This window comes from Trachypithecus francoisi, unplaced genomic scaffold (genome assembly GCF_009764315.1).
Source record: "Trachypithecus francoisi isolate TF-2019V2 unplaced genomic scaffold, Tfra_2.0 Lachesis_group2, whole genome shotgun sequence".
Taxonomy (NCBI): domain Eukaryota; kingdom Metazoa; phylum Chordata; class Mammalia; order Primates; family Cercopithecidae; genus Trachypithecus; species Trachypithecus francoisi.
The window spans coordinates 75,364,765-75,387,439 of record NW_022681465.1 but is presented as its reverse complement, the minus strand read 5'-3'; the positions used below and the strand labels follow the sequence as shown (position 1 = coordinate 75,387,439).

Genomic DNA, 22,675 nt, shown 5'->3' with positions numbered 1-22,675 from the left:
TTCCTAAAACTCACACAAGGAGGGATCATTTTGTACCAACCAGAATGGAAGGATGTAATATAAACTCTATAATAATGGTAGCTCTTGATTGCACTAAAAGATCTAACGTATTCTAAGTAAGTTAGCTGTGCATTAGGGTCAAATCCAACATGAAAGAATGTAAAATTTGTCAAAAAATTATGTCATTCAAAAAAGAAATATTAACCAGAAGAAACGTTTTAAAAATAATTGAAATGGACCCATAAATGCCAAAATTGATTGAATTAATATATTAAAACTTTTAGTGCTATTAAAAATGTGCTCCATATGCCCAAGACAATGAGGACAAATATAGAAGATATTAAAAATTAATAAATTATATAAATATATATTATATATATCGTTTAGGATATATATGATATCATAGATCTATATCTATCTGACTGGTTCTGTTTCTCTGAAGAACCCTAATAAAGATTTATTTACTGAGAGTGGTTCTAGAGAAACAGAATTTCAAGGACAAGTTTTCTGATTTGGATCTAAGCTTAAAGATGCTAATGACTCTATTTCCAGTAGTAAAGAGAGCACTTATACACCATGGCATGAACTGGTAATAGAGACACATGAAATAACTGCACTGGATATTTCTGATCAACCACTTATAAGAAGCAAGGAACTAGGCAACTAGCAGCATTTACTGGCACATAATAAGCACTACCGAAGTTTTAGCTTTAAACGCTAACATCGCTCTTTTCTGGTATTCAGGTCTTTGCATTACACATCTGAAGATTGAGGACCTGTGTTCTGTCTCAGAAGAGATGGTAATTCCAGCCTATGTTGCTGAGGACCTGGATTAGTTCTCTGAAGCACTGCTATTTCAATATGAGAGAAAACTGTCTCCCCAGCATCTGCAGACACAATATATCAGATTTACAAATTTAGTTTGATCTCTTTGCATTACTTGCCAGGATTGCCAAAGGGCAACCTTTGGAAGCAAAATTCCTCACAAACCCACTGAATGAAGCGACAGTTTCACCCAATAAATCACACCAGTTCACAGTCTCTACTACAGACTGAATGTTTTTGTCCCCCCACCCATTCATATGTTAAAGCTGTAATCCCCAATGCAATGGTATTTGGAGGTAGATTCTTTGGGGGATATTAGGTATAGATGAGGTCATGAGGGTGGGGCCTTTTTGATGATGTTAGTGCCCTGATAAGGAGAGTAAGAGACCAGAGCTCCCTCTCTGTCCACCATGTGAGGACACAGGAAGAAGGTGGCCATCTGCAAACTAGGAAGCAGGCCCTCAATAGACACTAAATTTGTCATCTTGGACTTTCTGGACTCCAGAACTGTGAAAAATAAATGTTGTTTAAGCCACCCAGTCTGTGGTATTCTGTTATAGAGACCTGAACCAACTAAGACAGTTCCTTCCCTTCTCCCATCTAAAGGGAAAGAATGTTTATTGCAGGACCATAATTCCCAGTATATATCCAAAAGAACTGTTGGCTCCAGTCACCTCCACTGTTAGAAGCAGGACTAGCAGTCTCTTCATAAGCCAAAGTCCCAAGATCAACTTTTCCAAAACTTAGGCTTATTTGTCAACATTGTTTAGCTCTCAGTAATTGCTAAGCTTCCTCCTTAAGCCTTCTGTCTCCTTGTCTACCACAATTTTCAACTTTCTCACCCTCAATCAATGCTCCACAGGGAAATTCATAGGAAACCTCCATCTATATTCAAAACAAGGAAGGAAGATAATTAGGAGGATCATACTACCCATGGAACAAAAGAAAAGTCTTGCCTATTTAAGTCTATGCTGGCATTTCATAATACTAGCACTATACTATAGCAAGAAATTACCCCTACACGACTCATTAACTATGCTGCTGTCTGGCAAGACACAACTAGCATAAAATATTTGCAAGGTCTACAAGATAGTAAAGGGGCCAGTGCTGGAGTGAAACAGGATGAGCTCTACTCTGGGAGATAAACAGGTTCTTTAAGACTAGACTTTCTGCTAACTAGCTGTGAGACTATGGAAAGTGACCGTAAAATGGACATTGTATTAAGTATATACAGCCAGTGTACTGAGCAATGAGGAGCTTAGAACCATAAGGATAAGTCACTATTTTCACCAAGCTATAGGGGATTTGGGAACCAGATTTCCTCAAAAGTACCTTTCTCTGCCACATGTAATGAATCTGTGCCCATGTCCATGCTAAACAGCCAATCATTACTGAGATTTTTCTTCCTTGATGGACTAGTTAAAGTGTACTCAATACTTGTGTTAGAAACAGAATGGACTGTTTCTTTCTCAGAACGCTAAGCCAGAAATGCAACCTCAGTAGGAGGCAATTTCTGTTAATATCTGAGAAAACAGAAAGATTTATGCCTGACTTTCAATTTCCTTGGCCTTTCAGGCCATTCACACATTTGTAGACGCAAAGCTGATGCCATGATAGGAGCCCTTGCTGTGACAACCAAAGCACCTACGATTTGTCTTTTTATTTATTCCTGTCAGGCTCTGAAGGCAAAGCTCTAGATTTACATTCAAGATATCAATCACATAGAAATTTGCTTTCTCAACCAAGGGTTAACAAGACCAGTGTGCCATTGTTTCAGAAGGGGTGGGCTGGAGGTGAGAAGGTGTGCAAGAGAAGAAAGAAGGTGAAAATGTTATTTTTGATTCATAGGCTGAGGACAATTTCCTGTGAAAAGACAAACCTAGGAAATGCTCTGTTATCATTGTTATTTCCATGCATCTCTATGACGGGAGACTTGCACTGAATTCCAGGGAAGGGGACTTAGGTACATGGCAGATCAATAATGTCCAAGACAGAGAAACATTCACTGAAAAACAAAGTACATGTGATGTTGGCTTGAGGGTCAACTTGGGTAATCAGCTACCCAAGTCAACTGGGAATACAGAGAGGTCAAGGAATTTTCAGCAATAGTAAAATAGAATTTTCTTTTTAAAGAAAAAGTTTTGCCTGGCATCCCTAAGAGAAAAGGGATTAACATGACAGGCTCACGACTAGTGTATCATTAGGCTATAAACAACCCACGTGTGCATTGTGACAGTATTTAATAAGGAGCCACAACTGAACTCTAAGTCCAGAAACTCTTCTGTGCACAGATAGCACCAAAAGCAACTCCTGAAGTCAGGCATTATATAAAGCTGCATTCAAGCCCACTGACTGGACCCCCTTGTGACCCTATAGGATTAAGCAGCTTTGGTATGATGATAATGAACCTTCCAAGGTGTCTTCAGTTTCTTAATAATGTAACGTTCCCAGGCACCTTCTCTGCTCAGGTAATTTGTAGCATCCTCATGAGTGGTAAGCGATGATCTGTAGGATGTGCCTTGGCTTCCACATAGCTCCCTGCAGCTAGTGATGGTTAATGCACCAGCCAATTTCCTTCTCTCTATCTGTTCCTTCTGAGAGCCAAATGACTTTAATCTCAGCAATGCTTTCTGCCCTCTACCTCCTCCAAGGCTCTATCCCCTTCTAACCCAGATGACCCTCACCTGATCCGAGGCACAGGGAAGGGCAGGCAGATGGAATTCTCACACTCTTTATTCTTTTTCCATTGATTTTTGTGGTATAAAGCCATTCTCTTAGCTTTCCTCAAAGCCTCTCCATAGGTGTTCAAGAACTTATTTTGGAAGTTACAAAACATTTTTAAAAATTTAATCTTAAAAATGACTTTCCCCTTGCTGACCTGCTGCAACAATCCTAATTCTCTGTAGGCAGTTGTGAATGCCTCTGTCGGACTAGAGGAAAAGTCAGCACAAGAATGCTCAGAAAAGAAAAGGAGAAAAAAATACAGTATTTCAAGACAACACCTCTTCAAGACCACATTCACTGCTCCTCTCCTTCTCCAGCAATTCATTAATCCTTGACTTCTCCTTCAATAATTCTGCTGAAATTCCCTCTCAAACCTCTTAGTTGCATTTAATCATTTCCTTTTTTTCAGACCTCAATCTCTGATGATATTTGATATGCTGACCCTATCCTCTGTATTATTTAGGAGGGGGGCATGGTAATACATAAGCGGTAGGAATCTAACTCCATACTAGCTTAAGCTAAGAGGAGAAATTATTGGAAGGATACTGAGGTATTTCCTTCCAAATGAATTACTTGTTCAACCTTTTGTCTCAGGGTCTGCATTTTCAAATGCGTCCTCCCATCCAGGGTAGAAATTAACTCTGTAATAACCTCTAAGAAATGCAGTTGCAATGTCTGAATGCCATTGTTTTTAACCAGTTGAAACCTGCCTACTTGTAACACTTCAACATATTGTGTCTGCATCTTCCCTTAAGGCACACTTTGATACAAAAAGCTAGATCTGGATCAGACATAAAACTTCAGGTGAGAATACATTAACCATTCATCATGAAAATCTTCTCTAAAATGAAACATAATACAAATGAAACAATTCTGAAGAATAGTATCTTTAATGAGTTTTCTAATCCTTGTCATCTGAAGTTTTGAAATATATTTACCAGAGTCAGAACAATACAGAGATAGTATTTGTATAATAAAGCATATTTTAAATTTCATTTAAGCCCTCTCATTTATCCTCCCACAGATGCTGTTTTGTTTTGATAAAGAGAAATAAGGAATAAATAGAAGGTCAATGCTTCAAACTAATCTACCTGTGTACTCGCTGAGAACGCTGGGACTATATCCACATTAGGGAAAACTATTCTCAAATGCACAATCTCTGATTGTTCTTTCAAAAGAAACTGATGTTCTTTCAAAAGAAGAAAGAAGGGCGAACTTCCAGTCCTATGTTTGACACATACTAAAGCCCCAAAGAGAAGACTGAATTGTATTTGTTCTCAGACAAGATACCCCTGTGACTATAACATAATGAATTCTGCTCTGACATTTTAGTGGTTCATTCTCCCAACAAGAATAAGTATTCCAGCCAGGCGTGGTGGTTCACGTCTGTAATCCCAGCACTTTGGGAGGCCAAGATGGGCAGATCACCTGAGGTCAGGAGTTGGAGACCAGCGTGGCCAGCATGGTGAAACCATATCTCTACTAAAAATGCAAATATTAGCTGGGCGTGATGGCGGGCATGTGTAATCCCAGCTACTTGGGAAACTGAGGCACAAGAATCGCTTGAACCCAGGAGGCAGAGGTTGCAGTGAGATGAGATCATGCCACTGCACTCTAACCTGAGCAACAGAATGAGACTCTGTCTTTAAAAAAAGAAAAAAAAGGAATAAGGAATTCCTATCTGTGGTGGTTGACTCGGTAGGATGAAGTGTGACATTACTACTCATGATAGAAATACTTTGTATCTGTCATTTTTGTTTAAGGTCCTCCTTGTATTTGGTTTCATTGAGGAAAATCAACCTCTCTAATCAGGAAATCATATTCTTTCTGTTTTCCTAGTCATTTTGTAGAGTGTGTTCTAGCCCATGGGCTGTGTCAATCATACTTAATAAAATGATAGGCCTGAATGGAGCATTCAAGTTTATTTAGCGCAATCCTCTAATTTTACAGATTTGAAAAAACCAAGGCTCACAGAAGGTAACATGCTTTTCAAGAACACGCAACCAGCCTGTACAAAGGCTGATATCCTGACTGACATTAAAAAGGAGGCAAAAGAGTAATTTGATTCAGATTTGGGAGAACAAAGGACTGTGTTTTTACAGATGGCTGGGAGCTGAGGGGGAAAGTAGATACTGGAGAAGAAGGAAATCTGTCCAGTGCCCAGCTGTGCAGATGTTTTCACTCAGCCCCAGCTGCCTGCTGGATTCTGAGCAAGTCGACCAGGGCCTCCAGGAGCCTACTGGGTTTCCGCAGCACAAGGCCTTATGCTGGTGATGGAGATGCTGTGCCCTCTGCATCTCAGAGCGCCCGCCTCACACTCAGACATCATCTGCTCTTTGCCGTTCACTTCCACACAAATGCTAAACCCTTCTTCCTCGCACTCCGATGCTTCTCGGCAGACACATTTGCTGCTCTCAGCTGGAAAAGTAAGTGAAAGAGGCTTAATGGCATATTGTGGAGGTGGGGGAGTCAAGGCACATCACCTCCAAAGTAATAATGGTGATCAGAGCTGTCGAAGCTCCTGCCTGGAATGATATAATAAATTATTCCCTGGAAAGGCAGTAGGACCAGGAAATTGGGGCATTTTGCTCCACTCCAAAGAAATAGGTTTTGAAGTTGGTACCAGGCTTTCTATTGGTTAGATCCACATGGGGTGGTTTTATCCAAGTCAAGAGCTCTTTAACTATCTCATACATACATGCTGCTGTCCATATGAGCCAGCAATGGAGGTCAAATGAGAAGCCCTCAACAAAGAACCAAATCAAGGCTCAAAGAGGAAGAGGAAAAAAGAGAACTTAACTTGCTTTGAGAGAGAGTATGACATGCAAAAGGCTACAAATCCCGAAAAACAAACCAGAAATGAGTTAGGGAGGCAAGGAGTCTGTGCATGGAAAGTCCATGGTTGGAATACGCCAGCCAGGAGTCTTTCAAAGATGAGTAACAAGGTCAGCCAGCAGACAGTGGTGACCGCCTAACCAAATGTGTCCCAAACACGGCTAGAGTCACATATGTCATCAGTCTGCGCTGCAAACCGTGAGGGAGTGAGGGGACAGGTGACAGCAGGTACAGGCCAAGAGGGCAGAGAGTGAAGAGCCAACAGACACCTTACAAGTCATAGAGTCCAGCTCCCAAATTTATAGATAGGGAAGCCCAGGCAGTAACTTGGCTCTGGAGATCCAGCCGTTCCCCTTTCATAGTATTGCCCAAACCATGGGAGGTTTGCCGTGCCCTTGGGGGTAAGGCAAGATCACTGTAAGTGCTACTTAAACATAGCATTAGCAAATATTGAATCACAACATGAGAAAGTAACTTCTTTTATTCTCTTCAAATCCGTCTGATTACTTCCAGAAGAAAGTGTCAGCTTGGTGCTAGTATGTTTTTAACACCCCTCTAACACGTGCTAAACTCACAGAGAAACAGCACAGTCAATATTGGACCAGTATCTGGCTAGAATACACAACTTTATTTTGTTCCATTACACAAAACTTTTATGGTTACCTAGTATTTATGGCAAGTGATATCTCCTTTTAAGGACATGATATAAAGTTTTCATCTTAAAGTTACTTTTATGTCAGACTTTTAAAAAATGAGTACACAATATGGATAATACAAGGACAGCGTAAAAATCATGATGGTGGCATGGAATCACCCCTGTTTGGGAGAACATTCCCACATCAGGAATGGATTCTTATCCTCTGAGGTCTGTGATCTCTGTCCCTCTCCAGTGAGGGGTATAGGAGAGGTCAGTGCACTGTCAAATCACTCTGAGTCTTTAACATCCTCAAGTATTTGCTTCGGCCCACTGCTAAACTAGAAACCACATTTTTAAAATCCTCAGTACTGTGACTTTAGCATTCTTATACTTACAAATATGAAAGGCCCCTTACCATCACATTTTCCCCACAGTGGGCAGGCACCACAAGCTTTCTCAGCTGAGGCAGGCAGAGTGCAGCTGTCCCTACCAGTAAGTGTGTAATTTCTACCCTGACAGTGGAGAACATGCATCTTGCAAACAGTCAGAGGCAGTATCCTTTTGCTTCTCTCATCTCGAGCACATACATCCAAGGAAGGTCTGAAAAGAATTTTTAATGGCATTATTTACAAGATTTTTGTTCTTAAAAGCTGAGGAGAAATGAAAAGTGATGCTCTGAGCTCGGTGCCCCCAGATGTTATCACCCACAGCAAGAAAAAAAAAAAAAAAAAAGGATGGAAACTCAAATCCCCTTCATTCCTAGGTCCAACTCAGTTAGGTCTTCAAAATGAACATATTTGTATTTACTGTTTATTTGCTCACAGTTTTTCTAAGTATAGATATCTAGTGTTGATCTAGTTCCATCTAGAACAGATCAGGTACAGCAAATTAGATGAGAAGGCAAGGTCTGCTAACAACAGCTGACAAAGAAGGAGTCAGAAAGCCAGTGGAGACCAAGCATTCAATGTGATCATAGTCAAATGGGACCATTAATTGCAGGAGAAATGAGCTCATCCCAGCCCAGCAGCCAAGAGTTCATATCCATAAAACAGCATCATCCAAAAATGGATGGCCCTAAATCATCATGCGAAGATGAAACTGTATTTTTCAATGTTACTTTTAAAAGTATGTTTACAAAATAGTTTAGAAATATTTCCGTAAGGTTGGGCTCCTGTAATACCAGTGCTTTGGGATGCCGATGCAGGCAGATCATTTAGGTCAGGAGTTGAAGACCAGGATGGCCAACATGGCGAAACCCTATCTTTACTAAGCATATAAAAATTAGCTGGGCGTGGGGTGGCCCACACCTGTAATCCCAGCTACTCGGCAGGCTAAAGCATAAGAATCACTTGAACCCAGGAGGCAGAGGTTGCAGTGAGCTGAGATTGTACTACTGCACTCCAGCTTGGATGACCAAATGAAACTGTGTCTCAAAAAAAAAAAAAAAAAAGAAAGAAAGGAATATTTCCATAAAATGTGTTACCTTTTACATAAGCATTGGTGCTAAAATAGTGGGGGAAAAAATAGCCAGTTAGAAATGTCACTATCAGAAAACTCCACATTTCTGAATGCTGATAGACAAGGAAGGCATTACTGTCACTGAAACCTTAGACAACAGAGCATTTTTCTATACCAGATAGAGTCAGAAAGAGTCTATATTCACACACTTTATTTAGTTCAAATATTTTCTTCTTCTACCAAAAGCTAAATTTACTTGGAGTTATTTATAAAACAGAAACAAATCCTGTTGTTTTGAGTCTATCTTTTCATCTGTTTATTTAAACTTTACATAGAACTACTTACAACAGCTGAAAGGGCAAATAACTTACAATACCACCTTGTTGTCAGTATCTGAGACCATGGAATAACATGGAAATTTATACCATAACTATTAACAACGAGTTGCAGATAAACTAAATGAAATGGGGAAGTTGGAAAGAGGATGAAAGTGGCTCAAAATAAACAATAATTATTAGAGATTATCAGCAAAGTCAGAATATTAGAATCAGAATGTATCTAGGCTGACCACTATTTCCATCACGCCATTTAGTTATATTCTTCTTCACACCAGAAATTACTATATACGATAACTCTTAACCACTGTAGCTTCAAGAAGTTGGGTATAGGTTTTGATAACTAAAACCATTCAAAACCAAGTAATTAGTGTTTTGGTTCTTTTTTTTTTTCTTTTTGAGATAGGGTCTGGCTCTGTCACCCAGGCTGGAGTACAGTGGTATGAATACGGCTCACTGAAGCCTCAACTTTCCTGGCCTCAAGCGATCCTCCCACCTCAGTCTCCTGAGTAGCTGGGACTACAGGAGTGTGCCACCACACGCAGCTAACTTTTGTATTTTTTGTAGAGAAGAGGTTTCACCATGTTGCCCAGGCTGGTCTCGAACTCCTGAGCTCAAGCAGTTGGACTACCCTGGCCTCCAAAAGTGCTGGGAGTGCAGGCGTGAGCCACTGCACCGGGTCACGTGTCGGTTCTTAATTTTAAAAACCACCAGTAAGTCTAGGGACTGGATATTTCTTATTTCCTCCCCAGATCCACTTTCCACTCTTCTCCACCTGCCTGGGAGGCTGACATGTGTGGGCCACACTGTGGGCTTCCTCGGCCTCTAGCTTTGGTTGGTTTGATCAGTGGTGAGCGTTGACTAGCAGGAGACTCGAGGCAGGAAAGAGAATTCAGTTGAGGTGTTTGTTCCCCTGGCTCATGCCTGTGGGATCTCTGAGATCCCTAAAATGAGAGTGTCAGCTCCTCCTCAGGGCCATCTCCACACAGCCCTCTCTGTCTCCAGTTTTTCCTGAATGTCCCTCTCCTTCCTCCTTGGACCTGGATATGACTATATGGTCAAGCTGTTAGCAGTCCAGGAATATTGCCATGGGACTTGTAATTTCCTTTCCTCTGTTCACATTTTTGTAAATATTCCCGCTAATAAAACTTTTCTTGTCCTAATTTGTGTCATCTCTATTCTACCAGGACCATGACACAGACATGTACTAACTACTTCAGATATCCTCCTACAATGGAATGACTTCAAGTTGGTGGCATTCTTTTTTATTTTTTTATTTTTTTTTTTTTTTTTTTGTTTTTGTTTTTGTTTTTTGTTTTGAGGCGGAGTCTCGCTCTGTCGCCCAGGCTGGAGTGCAGTGGCGCGATCTCGGCTCACTGCAAGCTCCGCCTCCCGGGTTCACGCCATTCTCCTGCCTCAGCCTCCTGATAGCTGGGACTACAGGCGCCCGCCACCACGCCCAGCTAATTTTTTGTAATTTTTTTTAGTAGAGACGGGGTTTCACCATGGTCTCGATCTCCTGACCTTGTGATCCGCCCGCCTCGGCCTCCCAAAGTGCTGGGATTACAGGCATGAGTCACCGCGCCCGGCCTGGTGGCATTCTTAACAGTGCAAATCTAAAGATGGTTCAAGAATCAACAAAAGAAGCTGCTGTTTCCCTATCAGTATCGCTTTAAGAGTTTATGTCCCAAAGGAATTTCAGTTCTAATCCTCTAAAGTTCTAAATCCTCAGCTGACATTTTTGTCATTTTGCTCCATTTTATATATGAAACAAGCAGTGCTCGAGTAGTCCTGCAGTCTTCTCCACTAGCCAGATTAGAACATGCCTAATGTCATGGCTGTCAACCCTAGTGATCCAGGCAAATAACAGGCAAGATGGGACTACGTCAAAATGCAAACAAAGACCCTTAACTCTTGGTAAGCTACACCTTCCATTCAACAGAGACTAGCATCTAACAAATTATCCCTTATCATGAATAAAATAAAACAGGGAAGTGAGATAAGGCGGCACTTACCCACATTCATAGGGCATTTTACAAACACATCTTGAATTCTGCAGTTTCTCCCAGCGCTGACATTCAGGCACTGCCTGTGTTAAAGGATTGTCTGAAAAAGAATAAGGGAGATGTGGTCATTAGGAGAAAAGCTTCTTCATAGTAAACAAGGTGTTATTTGAATTGCTGGACCAGAGTCTGTAGTATTCTCAAACTGCAATGCATTTGCACGTAACAATAGTAATAATAATCAAGCTGTAATACATTTTGCAAGCTATAGAGAGTTTCAAGAGCCACATTACAAATAACTGCATTGGTAGTAATAGCTACCGTCTCATGAGCACTTATAATTGTCATGCACTTTTTATACACGGGGATATTTATGCCTCCCTAACAAATGCCCACCTAAGAAATCAGAAAATTAAGAGTAAAAAAAGTTAGGAAGTTGGTGCTACTTCACACATTTAACAAATTGGCCCAGGCAGGATTTAATTCTACATTGGTCTGAATCCAAGGACAATAAAGTGGCTCCCTTTCAAGAAGCTGGTGCTTATAAACTGTTTGTTGTATGGACTGCATTCCGCCTGCTTTGCCCATAATGAGGCAGAAAGCAGCAACATCACTTGACTTACACATGGAGAACTCCCCGGAATGCCGAGAAGATCTACATATGCCTCTTACCTATGAATGTCTAAGTGGTCTCCCTCATCAGTGAATAAATGTCTGGAGGTCCTTACATTCATAAAATTCTTTCTATAACTTTGTGTTTTATAGAAAATGACAATTCAGTCATCATTTCAATTTTGACAGGTAAACACCCTGGTCCAGCTTAGAAGAGCATAATGTGACTGCCATCCCCTCACCTATCCCTGATTGCAATGGGAATGATCTAAAAACATCCTGATTTTTTTCACCTCCTAACAGCTTTATTACAATGAAATTCATTGCCATACACGTTTGCATCATAAAACCAGATAGTCATTTACTATATCTATAAAGGTAGTTTATCTGAAGAGCATGTTTTTATGAATACACAAACTATGGAATACTGCCTTACTTTGGAAAATTCAAGAGCTTTGGACATGACATTACAATCTTGTGAACATTCATAAACCTGTAAAAATGGTGGCAATGTGAAGTATGCCTGCCATGGCTAGCAGTCTCAATAACAGGACTCATTATTAAAACACTTCTCTTGGCTGGGCGCGGTGGCTGACGCCTGTAATCTCAGCACTTTGAGAGGCCGAGGCAGGCGGATCACTTGAGGTGAGGAGTTTGCGACCAGCCAAGCCAAATGGTGAAGCCCTGTCTCTACTAAAAATACAAAAATTAGCCGGGCACGGTGGCAAGTGTCTGTAATCCCAGCTACTCAGGAGGCTGAGGCAGGAGAATCACTTGAACCCAGGAGGTGGAGGTTGCAGTGAACCGAAATTGCACCATTGCACTCCAGCCAGCCTGAGCAACAAAGTGAGAACTTGTCTCAAAATAAAAGCAAAAAACAAAAACAAACAAACAAAAAACACTTCTCTTTAAAATGGTATTATCCTAAATGCAACATAGTACCCTGAACTGGACCCTAGAACATGAAAGAGACATTAGTGGTAAAAAAGGAGATATTTGAATAAAGTGTGTAGTTTAGTCAATAGCATTGCACTAATATTAATATTTTAGTTTTAACCAAGTTGTGTTATATAAGATGTTAATATTAAGGAAGATGGGTGAAGGGTGTGTAGAAATTATATCTGTGACTTTGCTGAAATCTAAAATTATTCCAAAATGAAGTTTTTTAAAAATGGTATTATCTACATCAGTGCTTCTTAACCAGAGGCAATTTTGTGCCCTAGGGGACATCTGGAAATCACTAGGGACATCTTTGGTTTTTACAACTGCAGAATGTTATTGGCATAGGAGGATGCTACTGGTAGGTAGAGACCAGAGATGCTGCTAAATACCCTGCAATGCACAGAAGAGGCTCCCATAGCAAAGAATTATCAGACTAAAATTCCAATAGCGTTGAGGTTGAGAAGCCTTAATCTAGATGTACCAAAACTTAAGATCAATGATCAAGCCATGTAAATTAGTTCTGCACTGTGGTTAAAAATTTAGGACAAATCCTGAAATTTTAGATTTTAAAAGTTTGCTTAAATTATTATAATGTTGAGCCGGGCACGGTGGCTCACTCCTATAGTCCCAGCACTTTGGGAGGCCAAGGCAGGTGGATCATGAGGTCAGGAGATCGAGACCATCCTGGCTAACACGGTGAAACCCCGTCTCTACTAAAAATACAAAAAAATTAGCTGGGCATAGTGGTGGGCACCTGTAGTCCCGGCTACTCAGGAGACTGAGGCAGGAGAATGGTGTGAACTCGGGAGGCAGAGCTTGCAGTGAGTTGAGATTGCACCACTGCACTCCAGCCTGGGTGACAGAGCGAGACTCCATCTCAAAAAAAAAAAAAAATATATATATATATATGTGTGTGTGTGTGTGTGTGTGTGTGTATACATATAATGTCTTTAATGTCTTTGTGAAAAAAAATGATAGAATTACCTAGCCCAAAGAATTTTTGCATTTAAGAAGAACATAGCTTTGTTACTTTACAACTTGGTTAACCAAATAAACACACTCTTAAGGTCCACCAAAGTATGTGCTTTTGCTATTTTCAAAGCAAATTTCTTCACATCAAGACTAACTACAGGGACAGTAGGAGAAAGTGAGGAATTAATGTTTAATGGATATACAGCTTCAGTTTTGGAAGATGAAAAAAATGTGGTGATGGTTGCACAACAATGGGAATTACTTAATGCCACTGAACTATACATTTAAAAATGGATAAAATGGTAAATGTTACGTTATGTATGTTTCACTACAATAAAAAAAAAAAGCCTAAATACTAGAACAGCCAACATTTTAAAACATAAACTTTGGAGGCTGGTAAGTCTTGGATTTTTTGGTTTGTTATAGGCTTGGGAGTAGTTACTATTATTCACATCTTCAGAAAAACACAGATCTGAAAAATCTCCTTAATTAAAACCCACTTTAACAGAATTTTCTACTGGGTAAAAGAAACTTCATACCAAGCTGTGCCATAAAATAGCTGAAGTAGCATTTTAGACAGACTAGTCTACAATCTCATTCGGGACAAAAGTGTAACCTCATCAACTGTATATTGTTCTCTTTCATTTTAGAATTATAAGTACTGGTTCATTACTTTAAATATCCCAAGTAAACTCATGTTTATACTTCAGTGTTTACAGAACACAAAACAACTGTCCCCTGAGATGGGGCTGACAACTTAAGAGCACATCAGGACAGGCAGGAAGGGCACTCCAAGGACTTGCGCCTTGCCCATTGTTCTGTCTCTCATCCACTTAACATCACAACCCATATCTACCATCAGTATCTGAGTGCTCCATACCCTGTTGCATGGAGAACTTAGTTAGAAACATCTAATTCACCTCACACCATCACGTATGAAATCTAGTACTTCATCCTCACTATTAAAAATAAATTTCAGCGCTTAATTAAAAATCACATACTAGAGAGATAACATCAATAAAATAGTATGCAAGTGAGTTTTTCTTCATTCTCATTTTTGTTACAAATATAATATTTTCCATTTATTTAAAAAATGTAAACAGAGAATAAATGGGTTATTTTCAAACAAATCCATCTCATCTAAAATTACCTCTAAAAAGAAATAATTTGGATTTCTAAACCCTTTCTACCTTAGGTTCTTAAAAGACCATTTTTTAAAATGTTCTTGGTGTTAAAATACTAGATTTTTGGGTTTCCACATTAAGAGCAATTTCTTGAATCACACCACTTTTCCTTCAATAATGTCTGCTTTAAAGTGTTAAATAAGGCCGGGCGCGGTGGCTCAAGCCTGTAATCCCAGCACTTTGGGAGGCTGAGACGGGCGGATCACGAGGTCAGGAGATCGAGACCATCCTGGCTAATACGGTGAAACCCCGTCTCTACTACAAAATACAAAAAAAAACTAGCCTGGCGACGAGGCGGGCGCCTGTAGTCCCAGCTACTCGGGAGGCTGAGGCAGGAGAATGGCGTAAACCCGGGAGGCGGAGCTTGCAGTGAGCTGAGAGCTGGCCACTGCACTCCAGCCCGGGCGGCAGAGCAAGACTCCGTCTCAAAAAAAAAATAAATAAATAAATAAAGTGTTAAATAAAAATGCTTTCTAAATTTTCAATTTCAGAAATACTGATAAACTCTTTGAAAGCCCAAAAATGAAACTTACAGAACTTTAAATAAATTATGATCTCAACTCTGTACTTAAGAAAAATACAAGGGAAAAAAATCAAGAGGAAACAACAACAAAAAACAGATTTTAAAAATCTTTTATTTTCTTGGCACCATAACAGATATAAAGCTAATCTTTCACAAGGAGGGTTTAAGTTAAAAGTTTCAGAATCACCAGGCTGTCCTTGCCTTTCTTTGCATTCATGAGTCTTTCTGTGCCATGTGAAGAAAATCTGTTACTCAGTCTACAAGCTGACCCCCATCTTAGGGAGCAAGAATGGAGGGGATGACTCACAGCTATGGAGATACAGTACCATGAAGGTCGCCACAAGGACTCTTACTTGCCTGGGTACAAGTGTCCTTGAATAGACACAGAAGCCACTCACCTTTTTGTACACAGCGGGCATTCTTCATCTCAGGACTCCACTTAAGGCTGGAGCCACAGAGAAATGTTGAAGGACCTTCTAAGGACGTGCCACCTGAACAGGAAACAGTCACCTTCTCACCAACTGTGTAGAAAGGTTTTTGGGGGTGACTCTGTATGCCATCCATCAGTACAGGTAGAACACAGGCAATTTCTAAAGATAAAAGGGAGCAAAATATAAAGGTCATTGCTCTCCTAAACCATCTTTTTTAAAAGGCTTATGTGATGCTGATACGATTGTTCTGCTTTTTCATATTAGAGGACAAGGAAGAAGACGTGAGTTCACTGTTAGGGTGGACTGAAAGACACGTCACACAGAGCCTGGCATGTAATTGACCAATGAATAACTAAAACCAAAACAGCTCCCCCTCTCCCATCCCTCCCCTCAAAACGATGTGACAACTTAAAAAGAACAGCCCCAGTAGAGTCCTCATGCCCAGTCTACTGTCGAAACCAAACTTTTCACAGCTGTCACTTATTTCTGTGCTCTAGTGATGTTGCATCAGAATTTTCCTGGGCTGTATTCATTTGAGTTTCATTAACTTTCATCCAGTTAGATATTTTGACATCTGAAATTATTAAAGCACCACTTTTATTTATTTATTTATTTTTTAGTGACAGGGTCTCTCTATGTTGCCCAGGCTGGAGAGCAGTGACTATTCATAGGTTTAATCAGTGTATACTACAGTCTCAAACTCCTGGGCTCAAACAAGCAATGGGGAAAGGATTCCCTATTTAATAAATGGTGCTGGGAAAACTGGCTAGCCATATGCAGAAAACAGAAACTGAACCCCTTCCTTTTACCTTATACAAAAATTAACTCAAAATGGGTTAAAGACTTAAATATAAAACCTAAAACCATAAAAACCCTAGAAGAAAACCTATGCAATACCATTCAAGATATAGGCATGGGCAAAGACTTCATGACTAAAACACCAAAAGCAATTGCAACAAAAGCCAAAACTGACAAATGGGATCTAATTAAACTAAAGAGCTTCTGCACAGCAAAAGAAACTACCATCAGAGTGAACAGGCAACCTACAGAATGGGAGAAAATGTTTGCAATCTATCCATCTGACAAAGGGCTAATATCCAGACTCTACAGGGAACTTAAACAAAGTTACAAGAAAAAAACAAGCAACCCCATCAAAAAGTGGGCAAAGGATATGAACAGACATTTCTCAAAAGAAGACATTTATGTGGCCAATACACATATGAAAAAATGCTCATCATCACTGATCACCAGAGAAATGCAAATCAAAACCACAATGAGATACCATCTCACACCAGTTAGAATGGTGATCATTAAAAAGTCTAGAAACAACAGATGCTGGCGAGGATATGGAGAAATAGGAATGCCTTTACACTGTTGGTGGGAGTTTAAACTACTTCAACCATTGTGGAAGACAGTATGGCGATTCCTCAAGGATCTAGAACCAGAAATACCATTTGACCCAACAATTCCATTACTGGGTATATACCCAAAGGATTATAAAACATTCCACTGTAAAGACACATGCACATGTATGTTTATTGCAGCACTATTTATAATAGCAAAGACTTGGAACCAACCCAAATGCCCATCTATGATAGACTGGATAAAGAAAATGTGGCACATATACACCATGGAATACTATAATGAGTTAACATCCTTTGCAGAGACATGGATGAAGCTGGAAACCATCATTCTCAGTAAACTAACAGAGGAACAGAAAATGCATGTTCTCACTCATAAGTGGGAATTGAACAATGAGAACAAATGGACACAGGAAGAAGAACATCACACACTGAGGCCTTGCAAGGGATGGGGGAAAGGGAAGGGAAAGCATTAGGAAAAATACCTAATGCATGCAGGGCTTAAAACCTAGATGATGAGTTGATAGGTGCAGCAAACTACCACAGCACATATGTACCTATGTAATAAACCTGCACGTTCAGCACATGTATCCCAGAACTTAAAGTAAAATTTTTTTAAAATTAAAAACTCCTAGGCTCAAGCAATCCTCCTGACTCAACCTCCTGAGTAGTTGGGATCACAGGCACATGCCACCACATCCAGCTAAAGCACCACCTTTAACCTTGCAGACATAAAAGTGTTCAGTGTTCCCTAATTTTTCATCCATATTCTTTCTCACTCAATTACATTCATTAGCTCAAATTGCTTACTTCAAAAAAGAACAGAGAAAAAGAAAAAACACACATAGTATAAACAGCAAGTCAGAATTCATGATTTAAAAAGAAAAAAAATCTCACTAATATCTCTAACGGACTTTGGACAATATTCTACAAAGTATTGCTGTATCTTTACAGCATTGTCATCAGAAAACCCATTCATTCATTTATTCATTCAAAAACAGCATTTGATGGATGCACTGAAGGCTTTAACTTCACCACAATGAGATATATCAGTGTAGCAAAATTGAGCTGGTACCCCATGAATATATACAAAAATCCACAGCATTTTTTGAGTGCCCATATTTTGCCAAATATGTTGTGCACTGTTTGGGACACAGCAAGGTACAAGTCACATCTTATGCCCTCTAAAACTTCATAATCTAGTATTGAATTTGCTTGTTTCCAATGCGTTTGCTGTTTTAACAATAAATCTCCTACCAAGACAAACAATAGAAAGACTGTACAAAATGAAAAGGAAAAATATTTCTGAAAGAATTGGAGCACTAACAAGGCAGTGTAAGTTTGAAAGTCCAAGATTTCAGAGAGAAGGGAAGTCTAATGTGGTGATTACATTTACATTTGGTAACACATTTTTCCTTGAGGTATTTGTAAATTTAAAAAAAAGAAAAAGAAAATATACTGAAAAGCTGCTAAACTGAGGAGAAAACTTTAGCTCAGAGGCTAAAAAGATAAACAGCTTTTAGCAGTCTGACAGGACCAGGGTTTTAAAACTTAGAGTTCAGTCCTGTCAAAAAGAAGGGGCCAGGTAGAAAGCCCATACCTTCAGCTGGAATCCCTTAATGGCCACATCCTTGGAATAGAGATAACCCAGACATAAGCCATCCTCGCTGGTTGCCATAAACAAAAGTTAGTCTTCTCTAGAGGAAGATAGCATTATCTAATTTTTAAATTTTCGTACGTAAAGTGTGACATTCAACTAAAACTAATTTAACATTCAAAAAGACAATAATTGACCAAATTCTAACCAAAAAAAAAAAAAAATAGAAACAGACTTAGAGTAACAGACTTATCTAAATAATGAAATTAACAGATACAGGCCCTGAAACAACTGAAATTAATATATTTTTTTAAATGACAAGATGGAAAATTACAACAGAGAATTAGAAAATATAAAACAGTAAACATAAATGTTTGAAGTAATTGATGTGTCATTTACTCTGATTTGCACATATCAAAATATCGCTTAAAAACATTTTAAGAAAAAATTTTAATATTTTTAAATATAATAATGTAAGAATATATGTTCATTCATTATAATAAATATACCACATTAATGGAAGATATTAATACCTAATAGGGAAACTGACTGGGAAGTGAAGTAGATGGGAGCTCTCCGTACTTTCTACTCAGTTTTTTGTAAGCTAAAACTGCTCTAAAAATGAAGTTATGAATTTAAAAATTCACTATGCAATAACAAAGTAGACAAATGAAACCTCTAAAGTTGAAAAATAGCCAGGCACGATGGCTCACACCCATAAACCCAGCACTTTGGGAGACTGAGGCAGGCAGATCACTTGAGCTCAGGAGTTTGAGAACAGCTGGGACAACATGGTGAAACCCTGTCTACTAAAAAGTACAAAAATTAGCTAGGCACTGTGGCAAGCATCTATAATCCCAGCTACTCAGGAGGCTGAGACAGGAGAATTGCTTGAGCCCAGGAGGCAAAGATTACAGTGAGCCAAGATGGCACCACTGCACTTCAGCATGGGTGACAGGTGTAAAACCTGTCTTGAAAATATTCATACATATAAAATTGTTTTTTAAGTTGAAAAATAAAATTGATAAAATTTCAAACTCTGTAATAGAGTTCTTAAAAGGAGATTATAGAGAAATATACAGATAATTAACAAATTGGAAGATAGGTCAATTGAAAATATTTAGAATGAGGCCAGGTGCGGTGGCTCATGCCTGTAGTCCCAGGACTTTGGGAGGCCAAGGCAGGCAGATCACTTGAGGTCAGGAGTTCAAGACCAGCCTGGCCAAGATGGCAAACCCCATCTTTACTAAAAATACAAAAATTAGCCAGATGCTGTGCTGCATACCTGTAGTCCCAGCTATGCAGGAGGCTGAGCCTGGGAAGCGGAGGTTGCAGTGAGCTGAGATCACACCACTGCACTGCAGCCTAGACAAAAACTGTATCAAATAAAACATAATAAAAAGGAAAAGAAAATATTTAGAATGAAACAGAGGGGGAAAGGATGGAAAAAAAATAAACAAAAAAGGACGTTAAAAAATATAATGGTCGACATGCCCAAGATGGCCGAATAGGAACAGCTCCAGCCTCCACCTCCCAGTGTGAGTGACACAGAAGATGGGTGATTTCTGCATTTTCAACTCAGTTGCAGACTGACACCTCACACCTCACATGGCAGGGTACACTACTGAGATGAAGCTTCCAGAGCAAGAATCAGACAGCAACACTCACTCTTCAGCAATATTCTATCTTCTGCAGCCTCTGCTGCTGATACCCAGGCAAACAGGGTCTGGAGTGGACCTCAAGCAAACTCCAACAGACCTACAGCTGCGGGTCCTGACTGTTAGAAGGAAAACGAACAAACAGAAAGGACACCCACACCAAAACCCCATCAGTACGTCACCATCATCAAAGACCAAAGGCAGATAAAACCACAAAGATGGGGAAAAAGCAGGACAGAGACACTGGAAATTCAAAAATTCAGAGCACATCTCCCCCTCAAAGGAATGCAGCTCATCGCCAGCAACGGAACAAAGCTGGATGGAGAATGACTTTAAGGAGTTGAGAGAAGAAGGCTTCAGTCAATCAAACTTCTCAGAGCTAAAGGAGGAACTATGTAACCAGTGCAAAGAAACTAAAAACCTTGAAAAAAGAATGGATGAATGGATAACTTGAATAATCAATGCAGAGAAGACCTTAAAAGAACTGATAGAGATGAAAACCATAACACGAGAACTACGTGACAAATGCACAAGCTTCAGTAACTGACTTGATCAACTGGAAGAAAGAGTATCAGCGATTGAAGATCAAATGAATGAAATGAAGCGAGAAGAGAAGTGTAGAGAAAAAAGAGTGAAAAGAAATGAACAAAGCCTCTAAGAAATATGGGATTATGTGAAAAGACCAAATCTACATCTGATTGGTGTGCCTGAAAGTGATGGAGAAAACGGAACCAAGTTGGAAAACACTCAGCAGGATATCATCCAGGAGAACTTCCCCAACCTAGGGAGGCAGGCCAACATTCAATTTCAGGAAATACAGAGAACGCCACAAAGATACTCCTCAAGAAGAGTAAGTCCATCAGACTAACAGCAGATCTCTCAGAAGAAACTCTCCAAGCCAGAAGAGAGTGGGGACCAATATTCAACATTCTTAAAGAAAAGAATTTTCAACCCAGAATTTCATATCCAGCCAAACTAAGATTTATAAGTGAAGGAGAAATAAAATCCTTTACAGACAAGCAAAGGCTGAGAGATTTTGTCACCACCAGGCCTGCCCTACAAGAGATCCTGAAGGAAGCACTAAACACGGAAAGGAATAACAGATACCAGCCATTGCAAAAACATGTTAAAATGTAAAATCCATCGATGCTAGGAAGAAACTGCATCAACTAGCGAGCAAAATAACCAGCTAATATCATAATGACAGAATCAGGTTCACACATAACAATATTAACCTTAAATGTAAATGGACTAAATAGTCCAATTAAAAGACACAGACAGGCAAATTGGATAAAGAGTCAAGACCTATCAGTTTACTGTATTCAGGAGACCCATCTCACATGCAGAGACACACATAGGCTCAAAATAAAGGGATGGAGGAAGATCTACCAAGCAAATGGAAAACAAAAAAAGCAGGGGTTGCAATACTAGTCTCTGATAAAACAGACTTCAAACCATCAAAGGTCAAAAGAGACATAGAAGTCCATTACATAATGGTAAAGCGATCAATTCATCAGGAATTCATCCTAAATATATATGCACCCAATACAGGAGCACCTAGATTCATAAAGCAAGTCCTTAGAGACTTACAAAGAGTCTTAAACTCCCATACAATAATAATGGGAGACTTCAACACCCCACTGTCAACATTAGACAGATCAACAAGACAAAAAGTGAACAAGGATAACCAGGAATTGAACTCAACTGTGCACCAAGAGGTCCTAATAGACATCTACAGAACTCTCCACCATAAATCAACAGAATATACATTCTTCTCAGCACCACATCGCACATATTCCAAAATTGACCATATAGTTGGAAGTAAAGCACTCCTCAGCAAATGTAAAAGAACAGAAATTATGTCAAACCATCTCTCAGACAGCAGTGCAATCAAACTAGAATTCAGTAGTAAGAAACTCAATCAAAACCCCTCAACAACATGGAAACTGAACAATCTGCTCCTGAATGACTACTAGGTACATAACGAAATGAAGACAAAAATAAAGATGTTCTTTGAAACCAATGAGAACAAAGATACAACATACCAGAATCTCTGGGACACATTTAAAGGAGTGTGTAGAGGGAAATTTATAGCACTAAATGCCCACAAGAGAAAGCAGGAAAGATGTAAAATTGACACCCTAACATCACAATTAAAAGAACTAATGAAGCAAGAGCAAACACATTCAAAAGCTAGCAGAAGGCAAGAAATAACTAAGATCAGAGCAGAACTGAAGGAGATAGAGACACAAAAAACCCTCCAAAAAATCAATGAATCCAGGAGCTGGCTTTTTGAAAAGATCAACAAAACTGATAGACCGCTAGCAAGATGAATAAAGAAGAAAAGAGAAAAGAATCAAATCGACACAATAAAAAATGATAAAGGGGATATCACCACCAACCCCACAGAAATACAAACTACCTTCAGAGAATACTATAAACACCTCTACGCAAATCAACTAGAAAACCTAGAAGAAATAGATAATTTCCTGGACACTTACACTCTCCCAAGACTAAACCAGGAAGGAGTTGACTCGCTGAATAGACCAATAGCAGGCTGTGAAATTGAGGCAATAAT

The 22,675-nt window shown here is 39.5% G+C and overlaps 1 protein-coding gene across 2 annotated transcripts in view; it reads right to left on the bottom strand.

Annotated features, from left to right (window-relative positions):
* Nucleotides 1-4,420: 4,420 nt before the first annotated feature.
* Nucleotides 4,421-22,675, bottom strand: part of C7 (complement C7) — an 83,557-nt gene continuing 65,302 nt past the window's right edge. For both annotated transcript variants that reach the window (XM_033179449.1, XM_033179448.1), the window contains 4 exons: nt 15,449-15,640; nt 10,830-10,920; nt 7,437-7,621; nt 4,421-5,967 (listed from right to left, as the gene is read on the bottom strand). In XM_033179449.1, coding sequence (XP_033035340.1) covers nt 5,786-5,967; nt 7,437-7,621; nt 10,830-10,920; nt 15,449-15,640 — 650 coding nt within the window. In that variant the 3' untranslated portion in view covers nt 4,421-5,785. The remainder of the gene's footprint in view (nt 5,968-7,436; nt 7,622-10,829; nt 10,921-15,448; nt 15,641-22,675) is intronic.